This window comes from Haliotis rubra, unplaced genomic scaffold (assembly GCF_003918875.1).
Source record: "Haliotis rubra isolate DU_JTF1 unplaced genomic scaffold, ASM391887v1 Scf361, whole genome shotgun sequence".
Classification (NCBI taxonomy): domain Eukaryota; kingdom Metazoa; phylum Mollusca; class Gastropoda; order Lepetellida; family Haliotidae; genus Haliotis; species Haliotis rubra.
This window is the reverse complement of record NW_025767037.1, coordinates 477821-501747: the sequence shown is the minus strand read 5'-3', so window position 1 is coordinate 501747 and position 23927 is coordinate 477821. Positions and strand designations below refer to the sequence as shown.

Below are 23927 nucleotides of genomic sequence, written 5' to 3'. Positions count from 1 at the left end.
GATACATGGACATCTACCATCAAACACACACATCAGCTGGGCTAGATACATGGACATCTACCATCAAACACACATGTCAGCTGGGAATAGATACATGGACATCTACCATCAAACACACATGTCAGCTGTACCTGTACAACTATGTACCTTCAGCTGATTGAATCATGTGGCCAATTCCGACTGCCAATATCAGTAAACTTATGAAATCATGCTTTCAGGAAGGTTTAGCACACACTAATTTCAGTGAAATTCCATCAGTTCTTGTTCCAGGTTACCATTAAGAAATAAACCTCGAACACAAACAGGACAATCTTCGAAGACTGACAATCTATCCATGTGTGTTATACCTTATCAGTACTTATCAAACGGAATGTGTAAACATATCCCTGGCAAATTCTAGACTGGACATGTAACTTTTGACACACTGTTATTTGGCTTGCTATCTTGACCATGTGCTAGATCACAAGCAACAGTTCCTGTAGTTTTGAAACTCTGCCACAATCTCCCAACAACACTACAAGTGGCACTAAATCATTTTACACCTTGCATCATATTATCTCAGGTTCCATTAGGTGTATTTATTGAAAAGAATGGCTTCATCTCCACCTGTCATGTCTAAATACATAAAGCCTTAGTTGTTGCACTGATTATAGATTGAGGCCTACAAAATAGCCTTGATTTTCATCAAGATATTCATACAGCTGATTGGTGATCGTGAACAACCCGTGTATTGCTAGCTGCAGTTGTGTACTCTCCCAGGACACCATTGCTTCTGTTTATGTGTTTACATCACGTAACATGGACAGGCCACCTGCAGTGAGACTGAGACAGAGGTACACAACTGATCAGTCTCACATGGCAGGAACTGCAAGACCGAGAAGTCTCTTGTCCTTTACAGTACAGGATGACACTGAAGCATAATGTAAAACCTGGAGTCAACTGAACAAATTGTATCACTGTTAGTGAAATAAGCATGGGACACAGCTGCCAATAGTTGGTCAGGCCAATGTCTGCATGCCTTATCTTGGAATCATGTCATCTGGAATTGTTATCTTCCACTTCAAAATGTCTGCTGGTAATTGCAGAAAATGGAAAAATGACAGGACACAAAGTCCGCGGACCTCAGGCCAGTCAAATGTCCATTCAAAACAACATCAGTTTGCCTGCCATTACCCTTGACTGATCATAGACAAGTTTGGTTAACCTGGTATGCCACTCAACTTGGAATATTGACATCCCCCTTCTGTCTTACCCACAATTCACCATTCTGTCTGGTTATTGAAGCATGGGCCAAGCAACACTGGCATCTGCTCCTCCACCACATGCTGTTCAGGCTTGGTGTAATATTTCAGGATTAGATGATGCATTCAGATGCAATACCACAGTATTGTAAATGTACACCTCAAAGATAGCTCCAATTAAACAAGTTTGGTAAGTTTTTGGTAGTGTATATGTTCAAGACGAAACCATATTTTATTACTGACAAATGAGTCTTGACATATGGCAATTTTGAAATTATTTGAAGCATGTGATTTCAATCCATGTGAAAACAATGAAGTGTCTGAACATATACACATATGATTATACCTTTAAACAATGACGACAAGTGGAGTTAAGACAATAGTTTCCACTCACCTTCCCTTATCATCTCAACATAACAAAATTAGTTTAAAGGTTACATGCAACATAAAACACAACTTTGCAGATTCTGATACTTTTCGGTATGGACTTACCGAAACAAATCATCAAAAATGCAAATTCAACTTATAAAGTTGAAAAATAACGCGATGAAAAAAACCATGCGAAATCGTAGTTCAAACAATTCACTAACTTTCCCCAAGCGCTTGGGGGAATTCAATTGGTTTCAACAGCTGGGCTGCGCTCATAGCACATGCGCAGTGAAATAGGTTCGCAGAGCTTGGAAGCGGGTTGTCCGGTAAATTCGGTGGAGGCTTTGGTGTGAGCTATTTTTCTAATGTTTTGTTGATATTTCACAGGCGCGAGCTTTTTATATGTTATTACAGTAGATTACCGATTTAACTGTTTATATAATTTCATTTGTCTATTTCACCACACGTTCTTCTTACCGAGTCACTTTCTCAGTTTGATACTTAAAAGCAATGTCATTATTTAGCGTCAACAGAATTTCTAACTGTGATATAGATATGTCGTTGTCACAGACAAAACTCAAAGTCTGTTTTATTGGCACCTATGTGTCTGCCTGCCCGTCTGCTAATGACAATATTCAATACACAATTTCAATCACTGACCACATGCAATTTGAACTTAACACCTATCAGGCTATACACCATAAACAAAACGCATTGATTTATGGCCCGAGTTCGGTCGCTGTCACATTATGTAATTACACAGACAGGCAGGTGTGATACTTGTACACATGACATGTTATGATGTCTGTTGATTGCAAATTGTTATACACAAAAAACGAGCATGTATTTACAAAACCCAACATCTCTATATATACACACAATGAGCCGTGAGGGCATACGCAAATGAACCAGCCGTTACACTTGAGTGCACACCCACCCGCTCTGACTGGGTTCGGTATCCCGGCTGCTTCGTTTCTTGGGAAGTACACCCCAAGTACAAAATATTGCACTTTTGATTTGCAATTGTATGCTTATAATTTTGTTTTTATGTTTTTTCATATCCAGCAATGTATATTATATGTCATGAATTAGTGATAATTGTGTTTTAATTATGTTTTATTTTTTGGTTGCATGTGACCTTTAAGTCTGAAAATTCTGCAAGGTACAAACATAAAAGTATCATTTATCATTTCTGTAACAACCTTCCAATAGCTCCAAAGGGTATCTTGTTTCTCTCCAGCTTTCGTTTATACGCAGCCCGCAACATCTGTCCTAGGGCCAGAGGCAGAACCACTGTGGAGGACAGCTGTACGAAGATAGTGCTGACCGGGACATGTGCAGTTGATCCTACCTGCACAGGAAAACAAAGGAAATGATCACAGGAATATCACTCAGAATATAGGATACACACTTCTCGCATTGATCATCAGCTGTTGAACATGTTTACAAATCAGTATGCATCTCTGAACTGAGATTACACAACAATCTCTGAGTTCAGTACTATCAGCCAAAGATTACACAACAATCTCTGAGTTCAGCACTATCAGCCCAAGATTACACAACAATCTCTGAGTTCAGCACTATCAGCCCAAGATTACACAACAATCTCTGAGTTCAGCACTATCAGCCCAAGATTACACAACAATCTCTGAGTTCAGCACTATCAGCCCAAGATTACACAACAATCTCTGAGTTCAGCACTATCAGCCAGAGATTACACAACAATCTCTGAGTTCAGCACTATCACCCAAACATTACACAACCATCTCTGAGTTCAGCACTATCAGCCAGAGATTACACAACAATCTCTGAGTTCAGCACTATCAGCCAGGGATTACACAACAATCTCTGAGTTCAGCACTATCAGCCCAAGATTACACAACAATCTCTGAGTTCAGCACTATCAGCCAGAGATTACACAACAATCTCTGAGTTCAGCACTATCAGCCAGAGATTACACAACAATCTCTGAGTTCAGCACTATCAGCCAAAGATTACACAACAATCTCTGAGTTCAGCACTATCAGCCAGAGATTACACAACAATCTCTGAGTTCAGCACTATCAGCCAGAGATTACACAACAATCTCTGAGTTCAGCACTATCAGCCAGAGATTACACAACAATCTCTGAGTTCAGCACTATCAGCCAGAGATTACACAACAATCTCTGAGTTCAGCACTATCAGCCAGAGATTACACAACAATCTCTGAGTTCAGCACTATCAGCCAGAGATTACACAACAATCTCTGAGTTCAGCACTATCAACCAGAGATTACACAACAATCTCTGAGTTCAGCACTATCAGCCAGAGATTACACAACAATCTCTGAGTTCAGCACTATCAGCCAGAGATTACACAACAATCTCTGAGTTCAGCACTATCAGCCAGAGATTACACAACAATCTCTGAGTTCAGCACTATCACCCAAACATTACACAACAATCTCTGAGTTCAGCACTATCAGCCAGAGATTACACAACAATCTCTGAGTTCAGCACTATCAGCCAAACATTACACAACAATCTCTGAGTTCAGCACTATCAGCCAGAGATTACACAACAATCTCTGAGTTCAGCACTATCAGCCAGGGATTACACAACAATCAATGATATGGGAACTTCAATCGTCTGAAGAAGGCAAAATTTGTTCAATCAGTCGACAATGTCATGAATCCTTAATGCAGGTGGCCTGACAGACCACATATACTATACTGATCTGCTCGGGCAACTACATTACAATAAGAAGGGTAAATGTGGTAGAAAACTGACAAAAGATGTGGTGTTTCACCAGGACAATGAAGCTATGGACAAGTATGTTGTTGCCAAGTCTGTAATGCATCAATGTGCCTTTGGCCTGATTAAATATCCTCCATATTCCCCAGATCTGTGACCAATCCATGTCTTGCCAAACTTAAAAACATTTAAGTGTGGTATATTGTAATAATGTGGAAGTCTTCTTACATCAGTTCAGTCCAGACACTTCAGCATTGTTGGCCGAAATGTGTGGACCTTGGAGGCTAATATGTTGAAAAGGTTTTCATAAACCAACTCTATGAATGTTTGGCATAAAACTAACACAGCCAGCCCTTGTAGTGAGCAATCATGGTTTTACTCCACTTTATGCAATATTCCACCAACATCATGTCTGGGGGCACCAGAAAAAAGCATCACACATTGGCACAATGTGCTAAATCGGAACTCAGTATTTTGGTTCGATTAGCAAATACTGTTTACAGGGTGAAGAAAAGTATTCAGAGACAATTTAGAAGCATGGCCAAAGTGTCTAGTGAAGTGGTGAATTGAACCTAGATCTTGTGCATTATTATCACATGTCTTAACCACTACGATACTGGACTAGGCTGCCACATTAATCGTTTCCCTAACAACCATGTTACAATGTCCTTGATGAAGTATAGTTTACAATATAGAAGACAGGAGCTTTTCTAAAACAAACAGGACCAGACCATACAAGAAACCATCAAGATTTACCTCCCTTTCAGAAGAGCTTGATTGTCATGAATCTGAATAATATCACACCGTGTTGTTTTTTAAATATCTGCACAAATAATTGCAAAGTCTAAATGCTTCCTCTGAACAAACCTAATTTCAGAACCATCATAGCTTCAATTATCAAGCGGTTTCACTTACATTAAGTACATAATCAGTTGGATAGCACAGGCTATACCCACGTCAGATAAATGTTTCAGATTCATGACACAGCAAAATGAACAGCTGCTTGCCAACAAAGGACTACACCATTTCCATGATTGTCAACTTGTACCTCCTGTCCATGTAGCAAACAGAATATAAACATAGGCCAGAGACATAACAGCAATATACATTCACACTTTAAAAAACAAGAAGACACTCAGAGAAAATTTACAATTTCAAAAACTGTAACACATATTACTCTCTAGTATCAGATGCCATACAGTAATACATGAAATGGTATCATTTTACAACTGGTTAATGGGTGACAGTAAATGTCCTGAACAATTTCGAAGCAATAAAGGGGTAGGATGGGAAGTTTCAAAGTTCTTAGATGAGTAGTGGGTGGTCAGCTGCACTCATGTCTTCCTGTCACGTCCCTGATGTCTTCATTGAACCAAAGGTCTGGGGTCTGGCCATACCTTCCATGGATGTTGGACTGCTGGAGTGAGTATGACAAAATGTTGTCCAAAACCATTTTTTTTTCTCTTGTAATATGGTGAGGGTTTTGCTCAGTCACAGTGGTGCAACACCATAACCGCTCAACTAACAAATGAGATCAACTCTTGTCACTGACTGTTCCAAGGACTACTGGTTGAAGGCTGTGAAACACTGAAAGTATTTGACACTGCATGCTCACTTCTGCCATTTTGCATCATGCCAATCACCTGTAGATGGGGCACCGCAGACATTGTATCACTAGTTCATACAAAAACAACCAAGTACATAAAGAAAATCTGAATGATGACAGTGTCAACATCAAGCATGACACCCTATGCATGTGTGTGAAGATTCTGATTGCAGCACATGCAAACAATCATTCTACCATGACATTTAAGTATGTTCGTTTTTGATTGGCTGTTACTAAAAAATTAGAAGTGAAAACATTTCAATAACCACTTCTGAGAGCCGGTTCAAACTGTGAGTAGGAATATTTTGCACTCATTAACCCTTACAAAGGTAAACAAACATGTCGTCTGAAACTGTTACGTTTGACCTCGGCGATTACTTTGATGTGTTTGGATCGGATATGGAGGAAAATATTGACCCAGCCTGGTTCCAAGTCGAATCACATAATCACTGCTTCCTGTCTTCGATGTCTGGTCTTTTCAAAATTAACAACAGTCAGGTTGTCATAAATAACTACTTTCGGAACTAAGCAAAGCACTGACACGCATCCAGGACAGCCACGTTTCGAAAATGGCACGCGCCAATGATGTCAGAACGAAGGTCAAACCAGACGAATCTATTTTTGAAGTTAGAGGGGTGTTCCTTATTACATAACTCATCCCATTAAAGTTGTCCAGAACATAAGAAGTAGAATGCCAGTACAGATGTTGCAACTTGCAATGTATTTGAAGGAAACTTCATCGTGGAAATAATTAAAACATTTGACACTATGTAAATTGTTTCTTGTTCCTGTTTCACCCCGAGTATGGGTGAAACCATTTAGAAGGCTCTAGCCGCAGTAGTGTCAAAACACTACGCAAGGGTAAAGAGTGCATATTTAAAACGCGTTTTATTCATGGTGCATATGTCATGGTAGAATGGAGATAATCCTATTGTGTTTACATTTTGGAAGTGATTATAGTTGGTTGAATGATGCTAAATGAAACATTTAGCAGCGTTCAACCAACTATAATCACTTCCAAAATGTAAACACAATAGGATTATCTCCTAAGTAAAGGGTAATGACAAAGACAGACACACAACTGTCGAAGGTAGGATCAGCAAAGAAGGAACAAAGGCAACAACATCAACATGGTTGATGGTAGTGGTACCCACGTCAAGGTTGCACCAAGGATTGGCCAACCACATGTAGGAATCGGTAAAGGTGAAGGGATTGTCAAACTAGCTGAAGAGAGCCTAACTAGCTGGAGGCATCTTCAAACCAGAGGGATAGCGAGTGAGAGAGTGAGTGAGTGAGTGAGTGAGTGAGTGAGTGAGTGAGTTAGAGTTTATTTTTACTCCGCTTTTAGCAATATTCCAGCATTATCACGGTGGGGGACACCAGAAATGGGCTTCACACATTGTACCCATGTGGATAATCGAACCAGGGTCTTCGGGTGTGACAAGTGAAAGCTTAACCACTAGGCTACCCCAGTGCCCCATCAGAGGGATAGACAAACCAGATTGAGAGATTGATGAATGATTACATCAATCAGCCCAACTGCATGAAACCAGGCAGTCACTTGAAGCCATGTGGGGGTTGAGTGCTAAAAACATCTGTTAGCAGTTTGAACAGACTTTTCTTTTTGTCATCTGTTGTCAAGGTAAGCTGTCTTCACAGGACGGCAACAAAAAACGAAAATGACTTCAGTAGGGAGTCATGCGGTCATCCAAGGCAAGACGCATTCACTGGCTTCTTGTGACTGCCTACATCAATAGCTGGATCAGGGTTGTGCTCGGTCAATATGATACCACAGAGTCTAGGAGGTCGCTTGATAACAAGGGATAGTGTACAGAGAGAGATAGGATAAGTTTAAAATATGTATTTTTGAAAAATTGATGCCTTAAACCATCTTGAGCTTCCCTAAGCCTTTGAATATACAGCCAGGTTTCAGGCCAGTCAAGCAGGTTCCAGAGTGAGGGTTTGAAAGTTGATTTGACCAGTCAGCATTATTCCTGCTACAATTTCCAAGAAAGTTCCTGGTAGAAAAATGTGGGCTTATATTATTCAAATCAAATTTTGTTCAAAATAAAACTGAGAGACAAAGTTTCACTTGTCATCCATTAGATATACCCATACAATTCAATGCTATCACCATTCCAACAGTGTGGTGTCAATCTAATACATCTATACCACTGACATCAACAAAATGCAGCAGTGATGTGCCTTGACGAGGCAATACCTGCTGGCTTGATAATCCTGTTTATTGCCACTGGAGGCTGATAGATACTCACTGTAGCTAGGATGAGAGCTGGAGTGATGAAGACGCCCTAGAAATTGAAATGAAGAAGAAATGTAAACAATAACAGGTACAATAACAAGAAGATCACAAAAAAGGACTTCGAGTGTTTCTGTCCAGCCTCAGAAATTAAGTAACCATCTGAACAATCACACAATGGTTCTGGAGAGCTTGAGCAAATAGAATAACCCATTCATATCAGAATAGAATCTGAGCACCTTGAGTGTTTCAGCAAGTGTGTTTTTATTTCCATACTTTATATTACAGACGAGAACTGTAAGTCCAGAACACAGCGTGAAATGCCCCATGTGAAGCACAAACATAACTGGAGAACACTTTGTGGTTCTGGGGAATCATACAACTCAAGTATTGCTGGCTGCAGCAACTTTCAAAAAATATTTTCAGATATTGAAAAGAGTTGGTTCACATTATATTGAAAAGTTGAGCCACAGCACTGTAGCAATTGTAGATATGTTGTCAACATTTTATAATGTCTGTTGCCTTCTGCAAGTGAGCTGATGATGTTAAGGGTTGCCAGCAATTCTGGGCAAAGGTCAAAATATTTCTGCTGACAGGCATTGGATAGAGTGAGTGAGCTTAGAGTTTTACACCGCTTTTAGCAATATTCCAGCCATATCATGGCGAGGGACACCAGAAATGGGCTTCACACATTGTTCCCATGTGGGGACTCGAACCTGGGTCTTCGGCGTGAAGAAGAAAATGCTTTAACCACTAGGCTACCCCATCGCCCCCGGAGAGATTGGTATGACTGGAGGCAGGAGATCCCAGTGTCTATCATTGGTACATCTACGAGGGACATTCAAAAAGTACTCAGCCTAACTATATTCTCGATGTCCAATGTTTGAAAAGCTTCCATTTTATTTTGATGGAATCATTAGCAAAGCCAAATCCAAAATTTCACATATGTGGGTAATGTGGTTAACATAATTTTAATCATTACAACACATTGTGGTATAAAATAGTTCTTAAAAATGAAAAACGATCTGTCATTTGGTACCTCTTGGATAATGGTATGCCTTCAGATAATATGGTATAAACTATGTTCAGTATAGTATTGGATGACTACGCGTCATAATCAACATCATGTAATTTTCTGACTAAAATTGATATTTTATACTTATCCTGACTCATGCTAAATGCTTGTCTCCTTCTTCTTGCGAATGATAGTGGAACACTTGAAATCCCTTGAAGTTCCCTTCTACCCACGAGTCTCCCTTGCCTCCTTTTGGCTCCCTTTTGTATCACATGACCAGCCATGTTTGTCACTCTCTCCGTATGTATGCCCGACACCCGGATTTACAGGGACATCCAGAGTGCTCTGAGAGGGGAGGTTGAGAGAACTGACCTCATGAGTCAGGATAAGTATAAAATATCAATTTTAGTCAGAAAATGACATATTTTTCCTTATCCTGACTCATGTTAAATGCTTGCAGAATCCGTCGGAATCGGTGGTGGGTCAGGCCACTTCCTGGATTCACTGGCTGTTGATTTATGTCCTGTATTATCCCCCATAGGAACTTATGACGGCACAGACGGTTCTGTTCTTTCAACTTCCCCTGATGAGTCTGGGGGGGAACCACAACTTGTCAGATTTCTTCCGAAACTTCTCCTGACATTTTCGACATTTGCATACTGTTCAAATCTCTGCCACTTGTCATCGTACAAGTTGCGAGTTGATCTGCGTTGAGCTAGTGTTACTGCTTTTGCTGCTCTGGCGGAGTACCCTCCAGTCTTCAGGCATGCACTGATATGCTCAACGAGTGTAGCTGGAACCAAGCCGGATTCCCGTTAGCTTGCTTGGTGTGTGGATGGACGAGCAGGTTCGACCTGCGTCTGTTGCCCATGCCTGAGGATCCGGAATCGGTGAGACGAATGTTGGTAGTTGCAAGTTGAACTTTGTTGCAAACAGTCTATCAGTGGAGATCCTATTGCCTGTATGACGAACCGGAGCGCTTCTGGGTGTAACATCCATTCCGTCGGGGATGGTTGTAATGGACGAGATAGGGCGTCTGCTATGGCATTCTTTGCTCCTGGAATGTGGCATGCCTTCATGTAAATGTTCAGGTCGTCGACGATGCTGAACAGGAGAGTTGTAGCAGACTTGTTGATCTTGTTGATCCTTGTTTGTTGATGTTCAACGCTACTGTGGAGATGTCCGTGTGGACCGTGAGTCTAGCGTTCTTTAGTACGCTAGACCAGTCTTGTAAAGCGTTGATCACTGCTTTCATCTCCAACAGGTTGATGTGCAGACTCTGATCCTGACTCGACCACTTCCCTGCTGCCACTTCGTTGTCGAGGTGGGCACCCCATCCTTGTAGCGATGCATCCACGTAGAGATGAGTGTTGCAAACAGGCTCTGACAAAAAGGTTCCTCCGCAAACATTCGACTTCCGAGTCCACCATAAGAGGTATGGTTTCAGGCTGTCCGGTAGTATCAGCGGATCCAGACTGTTGAGATGTGGGGTTCACAAATATGTGTAGTGGGCGCAGTTGTAATTTCCTGCTGCGAGTCATGTCTTGAGCTGAGCTGAGTAGACCGAGCTTGCTTTGCCAAGCACATAGTGTCAATGGAGAGAGCATTGCTTGAGATATCATATGTTGTATCTTGACCCAACGATCCTCTGGGACAACTATGCGATTCACAGGCGTGATGAGTCATATTCCTAGAAATTGAAGATCCTGTTTCGGCTCCAGTTCCAACTTGAGGAGATTTACCAGCCATCCTAAATGAGTGAGAAGCCTGATGGTGAAGTCTAGTTGCAGTCTGAGTTGACTGGGATATTGATGAACTTGAATTCCGTCGTCCAGGTAAAAAAGCACTGCGTAGACCTCGACGATGTAGATATGTGACGATGGGCTTGGTCACTCGAGTAAACAACCAAAGGGGCCGACGTTATTCCAAACGGTAGAACCTTCCACTGGAAGTGATGTCCGTTGAAAAGGAATCTTAGGTATTTCCTTGAGTCTGGATGTATCGGGATGTGTAGGTATGCATCTTGTAGATCTGTGCTGGCGAGGTAGTCTGATGGCCGAACGAGATGTCGGAGCTGAGGAAGATGTATCATCTTGAATTTTTGCTGGTCTGTGGAGATACTCCTGGTTGAACGTCCTCATGTTGTAGATGAGCTGAAACTTTTCCTTGGAATTCTTCTTCGGTACCAGGAAAATTGGGGAGTATAAACCAGGCACGATGAGATCTTGATTTATCTCTTCTACTGCATCTTTGTCGAGTAGAGTCTTGATTGCGTCGTCCAGTTTCTCTGTCTGGTCGGCTGTGTAGTTGAAGTTCAGCGGGTTGCTTGTAAGCGGCGGGGTGGCTTCCAACTGTATCTTGTACCCTCTGCGTAGTATCTGGAATACGTAGTCGTCCTGTAGTATACCCCAATTCTCCCAGTACCGTTGAAGACGTCCACCCACTGTCCAAGGTTGTACAGGAATGGCTGGGGGTGGAAGACTCCAGTCGTTCCAAACCTGTCCTTTAGCGTTTGGTTCCCCTGGCACCCCCGGGTGCTCGGCCTCTTCCGGGGTTACTTCTTGGGGCTTCGGTTGGGCGACGAAAAGAACCTCTTCCTCCTCTTGAGCTGGAATACTTCTTTTCTCTGGCTCTCTGGACTCCTGCAAACTTGGATTTGTTGGAGTAGCACTGGGACGTCTTGCGAATCACATTTGCCAAGGTATCTATGGACTTTATCATCATGACCTCCCTTGATTCGTGTGTAACCTCTTTGGCAACTTCTTCAATTCCTCCTCCGAAGATGGATGATGCTGACCATGGGGCTCTGTGTAGGGACTTTGTGAACCGCTCACTCCAGGTGCACGATGACAATAATCCTTGTCTCCTCAGAAAAGTCAGGCCTGCTGATGTGGATGCTAGATGCTCCGACATAAACTGGTGGTCCTTTTTCTGAGTCAGTAGCGCAGAATATATCATCCAGTCGTCTTCGGCGGTTGAGTTCTTGAACTTCGAGATGAGTGCTTCATTGATAGCCCTAGACCTGGCTAGTCCGAAGAAGGTACGTCTAGTAGTCGTATCCAGTTGCGCTAGCTTCTTGTCCTCTATCTTGTAAGTTCTATAGCGGGAGTTGTTGATGATCTTGTAGTCCTCATCAATCTCTGGTCCCTTCAGGAAGGGTTCCATGTGATGTAAAGGGAATTTCCTGGCGTTGAACGTCGGGATATGCTGATTCCGGAACTTGGTAGCCTTATCAAAGGCTGAGCTGAGACTGTTCGGTACTTGGGAGATCGGGTCGATAGGCGGAAAGGTGAGTGTGTGGAAATCATCGTTGGACATCTTGTATGTAAATGCTTCGTCTATGTCCTTGGAAGGAGATGCTAGGTCCAGGCCATTAGCAATCCATGAGGTTACTTCTGTATCGGAGAGTATGACTTCACCCTCTTCCTCTGATTTAGACATCTCCCGCTCTGACGATCCACACAACGTGAGTCTCTGTGTGAAGATCTGTATGACGAACTGCGCGCAGGTGAGCGATCCCGATGTGATAGTGTATCCTTCCTGGAGTCTTGAGATGTCTCTCTAGACCTTTGTGAAAATTGATTCTTAGGCATAGTCTCCCCTCTGTAAGATGTGGATTGCCTGCGTGCAGGTTCCCGATGTGCATCTGAGTCCGATGGTGATGACGACCCGTATCTATGACGTCTGCAGGGTTCCGGGAGAACGCTTCGATCTGCTTCTGATGATGCTTCTGACAACGATGAGGTGTCTTCTAAGGCACGCTGCACATGTGAAGAGTTGACGCTGCTGCTATCTCTGGTACCCAATGTCTGCGTTGATAGAAGGTCTTCTGTCAATGTCTGCGCTGATAAAGTTGCCGATGTAACTGTAGAAGCAGGCTTCTTGCTGACAACTGTGACTTCATGTATGAGGATGGGGGGATCATGATACACATCTGCTTCTTCCGGAGGTACAATCTCGGCAGAGAAGGATCTTGTCTTCTGCGTAGAGCTGAGTAGAGACTTCGATGAAGTCTTAGGGGTAGTAGCCTTCTTCTTCTGCGTTAAAGACGATCTAGTCTTCTTCGCCTGAGAAGAGGTCAGCTCCGTTGACGACGATCTCTTATTGGCTCCAGAGTTCATCACTGGAACAGTGACCTGCCCCCCATAAAACGCTCGTCAATTCACTGGAATTATGAACATTGGCAGCAGTAGTTAACACACGGTTATCAGCGCAATCACTCGATTTACCAGACATGACTTGTGACCTTCTTACCCAGTCCTTTGCACGTCTATGAATCGAAAAAAGGTAGTTATTTAATTCAAAAGTGGTTAAATTCAGACAATGTTTACAGCGAGAGCTGAAAGAACATGAAGGAGTGCGATCAGGACATAATAAATGTGGGTCAGCCGCAGATAGCCGGTACCTACAAGGAATACAAGTTTTCATCAAATGTAAACACGATGAAAAAACATGTCAAACAACGAATAATTTAGATCAAATTTCAAACCATATAGTAGAATACAATCTTAAAAGCCATATACAGCAATAATTTTGATGTAAAGGTCCAAAAGAGAAAAGGATATGTGCCGTATAGGGACCCAGGTGCTCTCACAACCGTCGTCAAGGGCGAAGAAGGAGAGAGTGACAAACATGGCTGGTCATGTGATACAAAAGGGAGCCAAAAGGAGGCAAGGGAGACTACTCGTGGGTGAGTGATGATTTTACGTCCGCTTTTTAGAAGGGAACTTCAAGGGATTTCAAGTGTTCCACTATCATTCGCAAGAAGAAGGAGACAAGCATTTAGGATGAGTCAGGATAAGGAAAAATTAAAGATTTAGATTGCTTGATATATATTTAGATGGGGGCTGTTTTTTAAGGACACCCCCATTTAATCTTTCAAAAACATTGTGTCCAGATATTCAAGTTGGCACTGTTTACAATATATTGAGACCTGACACTTGTGTGACCATTCAGTATTTAGATTGAACCCTTGGCATCATGTAGGAATACGTGAAAATATTAGAATACGTTATGTCGTTATGATTATGTCATCTGAAAGGGGGTGGGTAGTGTCTCCAAAACAAGCTCTTGCAGTAAACAAGAAGGAGGGAGTCACTTTTACAAGCGATTGTAGTTTCAAATTGCTTTTTTATGCACTTGATTATATAAGTTTGATTCTAGCAGATTATCTCAAATACACAAAACGTTTCTTGCATATTTTGTTTCCTGAAGTTTGTGATGCATTTATTGCAGATTTTGCATTTTTGGGGGGTACCAAGATATAAAGTCAAACAAAATGGGGATCGTGAGGCTGGAATATAGCAAAACCAAATTGCTTGAGGTTGACAGATAATATGCAGAAAACTAAAACATAAAAACAGCAGCGTTTGTATCATTTGTGAGGCTGACTACTTTTTGAACGCCCCTCATACAACTAACTTTCTTGTAGATCTTCATCATTAATATGATTACAAGCAGAGAAAACTTATCCCATGCACTAATGGCAAGACAATCACGCATGAAGGGAGGTGTCAAAAGAAGAAAAGATGTGATTACAACTATCACACACCTTCTTCTGCCGTGTCATTTTTGCCCAAAGTTCATCTGTATCTTCTAAGATAAGCAAATAAGTTGTAGCCAGTTGTAGCCTAAAGAAATATATTCTCTGAAAGACATTTGTGAAGTCCATTTCTGGTGTTCCCCGCAGTGATCTGGCTGAAATATTGCTCAAGGAGGAGTAAAACTAAGACAGGAAGTCTTCCCTCACAGGCTTTAAGAAAGTGAAATGGAGATAGCTGGAAGTATATTTCTTTAAAATGACTTGCACTTGAGATAAGGTAAGTAAACGTTCACAGAGATGGATATATATTAATTCAGGAAAAGAAAGACTTACCAAGAAACTACCAAGTGCAGAATTAAATACTGCAACAGCCTGGAAAAGAAAACATTTGCATAATTAGATGGTACAAACAGCCAGTGTAGTTATGAAATAGGGCCTCAGTTACTCCAGTTTCAACCATTAACACTTTGACTGCCACCCCAGTACATTCCCAGCTACACCAATGGTATGTTGAAACAAGTTTCACATGTTGGCAAAACAGGCACAAGAAACAATCGTCTCCTGGCGGTAGCAAAGAACGCCAGGAGACGTTTGTTTCTTGAGCCTATTTTACCAACACGCGAAACCATTGATGTAGCTGGGAATGTACTCGGGTGGCAGTCAACGTGTTATCTCGTAGTGGCAAATTCGGCCAGAATTGATACTACAAGTATATTCCTGAAAGGCAGTCAATGTGTTAATCAATGAAGGCCATCTTGGCTGTGGGTGTGTGTGTTGAAGTTTAGGAACAATAGGTCTATCAGAATGGAGAGCACTTGGCAATGAATTGGCAGGAAACATTTGTCCATAATGTCCATAGCCATCAATAATAAGGTGTGAGATGCCATGATTTTTCCAGCTGATGTTCCTCATCCCCATATCTTCATGGATTGTCCACAACAACATTTCACTATTTGACAATTTCTTCTATGTGTGACTCAGACTTGAACATTATCAAGAATGATAATAATTCTCAGAGTACTACATCTTACACTTGATTGCATTTTTCGGAATCCACAGGCTAAAATAAAATGTTAACATCCAAGGACGTCTTTCTTCCTTGTGGTCCACCAAATGCTATTTTTTCCTAGGGCACCATAACTATAAGGTACTCTGTGATTCAAGTGTTAGAGGTAGTATTCTAAGAATTATAATCATTGTTGACAATGTTAAAAAATTCCCAAGAAGACATCCCAGAGTATCCTCAGCCCAAGAAAGGAAGGACAATCATAAAGAAACAGTGACTGAACGTTAACTGGTAAGGGACCGTTCATAATTTATGGCTAGGGGGTGATGACGATTTTAAGGGGGTGGTGGGGTGTCTCACCCATTTTGTTCTGGGGATTTAGGGGGGATCAGCAATTTTGTACATAAAAATATTAAAAAATTATGCTCAGAAATTATAGGAGGGTGGGGGTGGGGGTGTGTGTGTCATTGATTTTGCACATGATATGCAAGGGGGGTCATATGTATAATATGGAGGATTTATTACATCTTTTCCAGTTAATGTTACATCTGACGACGTCACTTCCAGTTAGTTATTGTCCACTAGATGTGAAAACGGAATAACATCCCTGAATGGACAAAACAACAGCTCACTTTTTATCATTTGAGGCATGAGACATAAGTCATGAAGCAAGAAGCATCAATGAGTTCATGACAACAAACCACAGGATTGAGTTATTAGGAATGCCTTGGAAGGGTTCAGTCATTTGGAGATACCATCAGAGGTACAGACAAGCTGTGTATCTGCGTAAATTACGCAAATATCTATGTGAAAACTAAATTCCTGAGAGAGAGAAGTCCATGTCTTATTCCTTTACTGTCCCGCAGTAAGCAGGATAACAATAAGTATTATCTTTGTCTCCTGGTAGGACATGGCCAGGGCAATTACCACTGACACCTAACCCCAAAAAAGATTTTTCGTTTGTTGTTATCAGGTAACATTTTTTTACAAAATAGACACCTTACCTCATTGCAAAGAAGGAAAATTATCCTTACAACAACTGAAAACATTGACTAATGATTTCTGAGCAGAGATTCTTCCAGGGCCCAAGTCCAGTTTGTACATTAGTTGTACCCTGGGACATGAGAAGCGTGTTAGGTGAGTATAGCATTAATATAGTTGGTAAACTGCTGGGGGATGGTTTCAAGTTTAATACTAATGATAAGACAAAATATACGTAAAAAGGTCAGTATTACAATAATGCATGAAGAACGTGCTAACCTCATTCCCACCGGCTGCTTTTGTGAGTAGAACTGCTGAGGAGACCGGCGGGGGCATGCAGCTCAGTAGTCTCAGTCTGGAACACACAAAATGGTCGTTGTGCTCAGCATACTGACAGCTGTCAATACTCATGCCAACAAAAGTTGATGTTGTCCCCATATCAAGAGTACTTCCATACTACTAGCTATGATACCATGGCAATGAACGTATGTTTACATTCCAAGGAGTAAAGGATTTCACATTACGCTAATACAACTCTTTCTATGAACAAAATACAGTGTAAGAATTACTATTGCAACATTCCAAGTCAGCAAACTGGCATTTACAGAAAACAAAATAATAAGGAATACAGTAGTCAGGAGGACGGACTGATAGACTGAAGTTGTAAAAGTGGTGGACAGTCGGATAGACTGAAGTTGTAAAGTGGTGGACAAACAGATAGACTGAAGTTGTAAAAGTGGTGGACGATCAGATAGACTGAAGTTGTAAAAGTGGTGGACGATCGGATAGACTGAAGTTGTAAAAGTGGTGGACAGTCGGATAGACTGAAGTTGTAAAAGTGGTGGACAGTCGGATAGACTGAAGTTGTAAAAGTGGTGGACAGTCGGATAGACTGAAGTTGTAAAAGTGGTGGACAGTCGGATAGACTGAAGTTGTAAAAGTGGTGGACAGTCGGATAGACTGAAGTTGTAAAAGTGGTGGACAGTCGGATAGACTGAAGTTGTAAAAGTGGTGGACAGTCGGATAGACTGAAGTTGTAAAAGTGGTGGACAGTCGGATAGACTGAAGTTGTAAAAGTGGTGGACAGTCGAATAGACTGAAGTTGTAAAGGTGGTGGACATTCCGATAGACTGAAGTTGTAAAAGTGGTGGACAGTCGGATAGACTGAAGTTGTAAAAGTGGTGGACAGTCGGATAGACTGAAGTTGTAAAATTGGTGGACAGTCGGATAGACTGAAGTTGTAAAAGTGGTGGACAGTCGGATAGACTGAAGTTGTAAAAGTGGTGGACAGTCGTATAGACTGAAGTTGTAAAAGTGGTGGACAATCGGATAGACTGAAATTGTAAAAGTGGTGGACAGTCGAATAGACTGAAGTTGTAAAAGTGGTGGACAATCGGATCGACTGAAGTTGTAAAACTGGTGGACGGTCGGATAGACAGAAGTTGTAAAAGTGGTGGACAGTCGGATAGACTGAAGTTGTAAAAGTGGTGGACAGTCGTATAGACTGAAGTTGTAAAGGTGGTGGACATTCCGATAGACTGAAGTTGTAAAAGTGGTGGACAAACGGATAGACTGAAGTTGTAAAAGTGGTGGACAGTCGTATAGACTGAAGTTGTAAAGGTGGTGGACATTCCGATAGACTGAAGTTGTAAAAGTGGTGGACAAACGGATAGACTGAAGTTGTAAAAGTGGTGGACAATCGGATCGACTGAAGTTGTAAAACTGGTGGACGGTCGGATAGACAGAAGTTGTAAAAGTGGTGGACAGTCGGATAGACTGAAGTTGTAAAAGTGGTGGACAGTCGGATAGACTGAAGTTGTAAAACTGGTGGACGGTCGGATAGACAGAAGTTGTAAAAGTGGTGGACAGTCGGATAGACTGAAGTTGTAAAAGTGGTGGACAGTCGGATAGACTGAAGTTGTAACAGTCGGATAGACTGAAGTTGTAAAAGTGGTGGACAGTCGGATAGACTGAAGTTGTAACAGTCGGATAGACTGAAGTTGTAAAAGTGGTGGACAGTCGGAAAGACTGAAGTTGTAAAAGTGGTGGACAGTCGGATAGACTGAAGTTGTTAAAGTGGTGGACAAACGGATAGACTGAAGTTGTAAAAGTGGTGGACGATCAGATAGACTGCAAGGATAGACTGAAGTTGTAAAAGTGGTGGGCATCAGGATAGACTGAAGTTGTAAAAGTGGTGGACAGTCCGGATAGACTGAAGTTGTAAAAGTGGTGGACAGTCGGATAGACTGAAGTTGTAAAGTGGTGGACAGTCGGATAGGACTGAAGTTGTAAAAGTGGTGGACAGTCGGATAGACTGAAGTTGTAAAGTGGTGGACAGTCGAATAGACTGAAGTTGTAAAGGTGGTGGACAATCCGGATAGACTGAAGTTGTAAAAAGACAAAATGGTGGACAGTCGGATAGACTGAAGTTGTAAAAAGTGGTGGACAGTCGGATAGACTGAAGTTGTAAAAGTGGGTGGACAGTCGGATAGACTGAAGTTGTAAATGAATGACTCAGGTGGTGGACAGTCGGATAGACTGAAGTTGTAAAGTGGTGGACAAAAGTCGGATAGACTGAAGTTGTAAAAAGTGGTGGACAGTCGGGATAGACTGAAGTTGTAAAAGTGGTGGACAGTTCGGAATAGACTGAAGTTGTAAAAGTGGTGGACAACCCTTTAAAATATATGAAACGAAGACAATGGAACTGAAAGAACACTGGTAAATAAAACCAAGCTGAAAGTTCCATACCAATGGGCCATTCGAATATGAAACTTCAAAACCCTAAAATGTGAAAAAACCATTAGGAATGCCAAAAGACTTGCCAAAGTTTCTAAAAGTATTATTTGAATACATTCCATAATTGAAATTATAAAAGTAAGTGAACCCATGGAACAAGGCTGAGGCATTCCATGCCTACATAAACCAAATACCGACAAAAGAAACACACCAAAAATGACATTACGATTGAGCTTCAATTTTAAAGAAATATTGGACCAACGGATAAACTAAGAAAATTCTGCAAAACAGTACACAAGACGCAATATTATGAACTAAAGAAATTACAAAAGTAATGAAAGGCTATTCGAACTTGAAAATGAATACCATTGGACTAAGACTGAAATTATACAAAATGGTAGGCTGAAATGAGACGAACTAAGAAATTATAAAAACAGACATTCGGATAAGGCACTTCAAAAGAACCATAAAATGAAACAGACACCATTCGGGATGAGCTTCGAAAGGAGACCAAGAAATATCATTGGTGCAAATGAATGAAAACCACATACATGTCAATGGGCACCCGTAAGAATGAACCAAAGAAATTAAAAGTATTGAACCACATTTTCTGAGACATAAGGCTTCAAAATTCTAAAATATTGAATGCAATTAAGACAGACTTCAGAAAATTACAAAAAATGAAACAATTAGAACCAAACCGAACACAAAAGTAATTGAGACAATGGGACATGAACTAAATTTCCACTACCAAAACAGACCATTCAAGACTTCTTCAAATTACATAAAATGATGAACATTCAAATGACTCAGAAACATTAAAGCATAATTGATACATTCGATTCAAACTGAAATTCTTTAAAAATGATGAACTGGTATATGGAATCCCAGGCTGAAATTCCTATAAAAGAAATATGAACAAATAGGATCCATTCGAGAAATTGCCTCCAAAATAAAACAACTAGATACATTAGGATATAAACCCCGAAATTATACCATTGTGGTAATTCAGACCAATTTAATTTTAAGAAATTTCAGACCAAACTGATTGGAAAATAAACCATAAAACAGTGAATATTTATTTAGCCTTGACTAATTACCCATGGTGGGCTGTCAGGACAAACTTCAAGAACCATAAAAGTAATTGAACACATTGGGACTAAATTACCCATAAAGCTATCAAACAGACTGATGGATGAACTGTAAAAAGTAATTGAGACTGCATTCTCAGGACCTTGAGCTAAGAGAACTAAAAGCTGAGCAGACTGATAGGAATGAAAGACCAATTCCATAAGAAACTGTTGGAGGCAAATAGATCAGACTTCGAAGTTCTTTAAAATGATGAGACGTCAGAACAGGCTGAAAGTTCCAAAATGTTGTGGGCATTATTTCGTACTGAGCTGAGAAGTTCATAAAATGACATGGTTGACCAACCAAAGTGGTGGACAGTCGGATAGACTGAAGTTGTAAAAAGTGGTGGACAGTCGGATAGACTGAAGTTGTAAAAGTGGTGGACAGTCGGATAGACTGAAGTTGTAAAAGTGGTGGACAGTCGGGATAGACTGAAGTTGTAAAAGTGGTGGACAGTCGGATAGACTGAAGTTGTAAAAGTGGTGGACAGTCGGATAGACTGAAGTTGTAAAAGTGGTGGACAGTCGGATAGACTGAAGTTGTAAAAAGTGGTGGACAGTCGGATAGACTGAAGCTGTAAAAGTGGTGGACAATCGGATAGACTGAAGTTGTAAGTTGTAAAAGTGGTGGACAGTCGGATATAGACTGAAGTTGTAAAAGTGGTGGACAGTCGGATAGACTGAAGTTGTAAAAGTGGTGGACAGTCGGATAGACTGAAGTTGTAAAAGTGGTGGACAGTCGGATAGACTGAAGTTGTAAAAGTGGTGGACAGTCGGATAGACTGAAGTTGTAAAAGTGGTGGACAGTCGGATAGACTGAAGTTGTAAAAGTGGTGACTGACAAAGTCGTGATAGACTGAAGTTGTAAAAGTGGTGGTGGACAGTCGGATAGACTGAAGTTGTAAAGTGGTGGACAGTCGGATAGACTGAAGTTGTAAAAGTGGTGGACAGTCGGATAGACTGAAGATAAACTGACAGTTAGATAAAAGTGGTGGTGGTGGACAACGGATAGACTGAAGTTGTAAAAGTGGTGGACAGTCGGATAGACTGAAGTTGTTAAAGTGGTGGACAAACGGATAGACTGAAGTTGTAAAAAGTGGTGGACAGTCGGATAGACTGAAGTTGTAAAAGTGGTGGACAGTCGGATAGACTGAAGTTGTAAAAGTGGTGGACAGTCGGATAGACTGAAGTTGTAAAGTGGTGGACAGTCGGATAGACTGAAGTTGTAAAAGTGGTGGACAATCGGATAGACTGAAGTTGTAAAAGTGGTGGACAGTCGGATAGACTGAAGTTGTAAAAGTGGTGGACAGTCGGATAGACTGAAGTTGTAAAAGTGGTGGACAGTCGGATAGACTGAAGTTGTAAAAGTGGTGGACAGTCGGATAGACTGAAGTTGTAAAAAGTGGTGGACAGTCGGATAGACTGAAGTTGTAAAAGTGGTGGACAGTCGGATAGACTGAAGTTGTAAAAGTGGTGGACAGTCGGATAGACTGAAGTTGTAAAAGTGGTGGACAGTCGGATAGACTGAAGTTGTAAAAGTGGTGGACAGTCGGATAGACTGAAGTTGTAAAAGTGGTGGACAATCGGATAGACTGAAGTTGTAAAAGTGGTGGACAGTCGGATAGACTGAAGTTGTAAAGTGGTGGACAGTCGGATAGACTGGAAGTGAAGTTGTAAAAGACTGGTGGACAGTCGGATAGACTGAAGTTGTAAAAGTGTGGTGGACAGTCGGATAGACTGAAGTTGTAAAAGTGGTGGACAGTCGGATAGACTGAAGTTGTAAAAGTGGTGGACAATCGGATAGACTGAAGTTGTAAAAGTGGTGGACAGTCGGATAGACTGAAGTTGTAAAGTGGTGGACAGTCGGATAGACTGAAGTTGTAAAGTGGTGGACAGTCGGATAGACTGAAGTTGTAAAAGTGGTGGACAGTCGGATAGACTGAAGTTGTAAAAGTGGTGGACAGTCGGATAGACTGAAGTTGTAAAAGTGGTGGACAGTCGGATAGACTGAAGTTGTAAAAGTGGTGGACAAAGTCGGATAGACTGAAGTTGTAAAGTGGTGGACAGTCGGATAGACTGAAGTTGTAAAAGTGGTGGACAGTCGGATAGACTGAAGTTGTAAAAGTGGTGGACAGTCGGATAGACTGAAGTTGTAAAAGTGGGTGGACAGTCGGATAGACTGAAGTTGTAAAAGTGGTGGACAGTCGGATAGACTGAAGTTGTAAAAGTGGTGGACAGTCGGATAGACTGAAGTTGTAAAAGTGGTGGACAGTCGGATAGACTGAAGTTGTAAAAGTGGTGGACAGTCGGATAGACTGAAGTTGTAAAGTGGTGGACAGTCGGATAGACTGAAGTTGTAAAAGTGTGGACAGTGGTGGACAGTCAGGATAGACTGAAGTTGTAAAAGTGGTGGACAGTCGGATAGACTGAAGTTGTAAAGTGGTGGACAGTCGGATAGACTGAAGTTGTAAAAGTGGTGGACAATCGGATAGACTGAAGTTGTAAAAGTGGTGGACAGTCGGATAGACTGAAGTTGTAAAAGTGGTGGACAGTCGGATAGACTGAAGTTGTAAAAGTGGTGGACAGTCGGATAGACTGAAGTTGTAAAAGTGGTGGACAGTCGGATAGACTGAAGTTGTAAAAGTGGTGGACAGTCGGATAGACTGAAGTTGTAAAAGTGGTGGACAGTCGGATAGACTGAAGTTGTAAAAGTGGTGGACAGTCGGATAGACTGAAGTTGTAAAGTGGTGGACAGTCGGATAGACTGAAGTTGTAAAAGTGGTGGACAGTCGGATAGACTGAAGTTGTAAAAGTGGTGGACAGTCGGATAGACTGAAGTTGTAAAAGTGGTGGACAGTCGGATAGACTGAAGTTGTAAAGTGGTGGACAGTCGGATAGACTGAAGTTGTAAAAGTGGTGGACAGTCGGATAGACTGAAGTTGTAAAAGTGGTGGACAGTCGGATAGACTGAAGTTGTAAAAGTGGTGGACAGTCGGATAGACTGAAGTTGTAAAAGTGGTGGACAGTCGGATAGACTGAAGTTGTAAAAGTGGTGGACAGTCGGATAGACTGAAGTTGTAAAAGTGGTGGACAGTCGGATAGACTGAAGTTGTAAAAGTGGTGGACAGTCGGATAGACTGAAGTTGTAAAAGTGGTGGACAGTCGGATAGACTGAAGTTGTAAAAGTGGTGGACAGTCGATAGACTGAAGTTGTAAAGTGGTGGACAGTCGGATAGACTGAAGTTGTAAAAAGTGGTGGACAGTCGGATAGACTGAAGTTGTAAAAGTGGTGGACAAGTCGGATATAGA

At 41.5% G+C, this 23927-nt stretch overlaps 1 protein-coding gene across 1 annotated transcript in view; it reads right to left on the bottom strand.

Moving 5' to 3' along the window:
* LOC124285523 (sodium/bile acid cotransporter 7-B-like) overlaps window positions 1–23927 on the bottom strand; it is a 71779-nt gene that overhangs the window by 16628 nt on the left and 31224 nt on the right. The window contains exons 4-7 of the mRNA XM_046721762.1: window positions 17032–17107; window positions 15099–15137; window positions 8225–8260; window positions 2813–2961 (exon numbers count right to left, since the gene is read on the bottom strand). Coding sequence (XP_046577718.1) covers window positions 2813–2961; window positions 8225–8260; window positions 15099–15137; window positions 17032–17107 — 300 coding nt within the window. The remainder of the gene's footprint in view (window positions 1–2812; window positions 2962–8224; window positions 8261–15098; window positions 15138–17031; window positions 17108–23927) is intronic.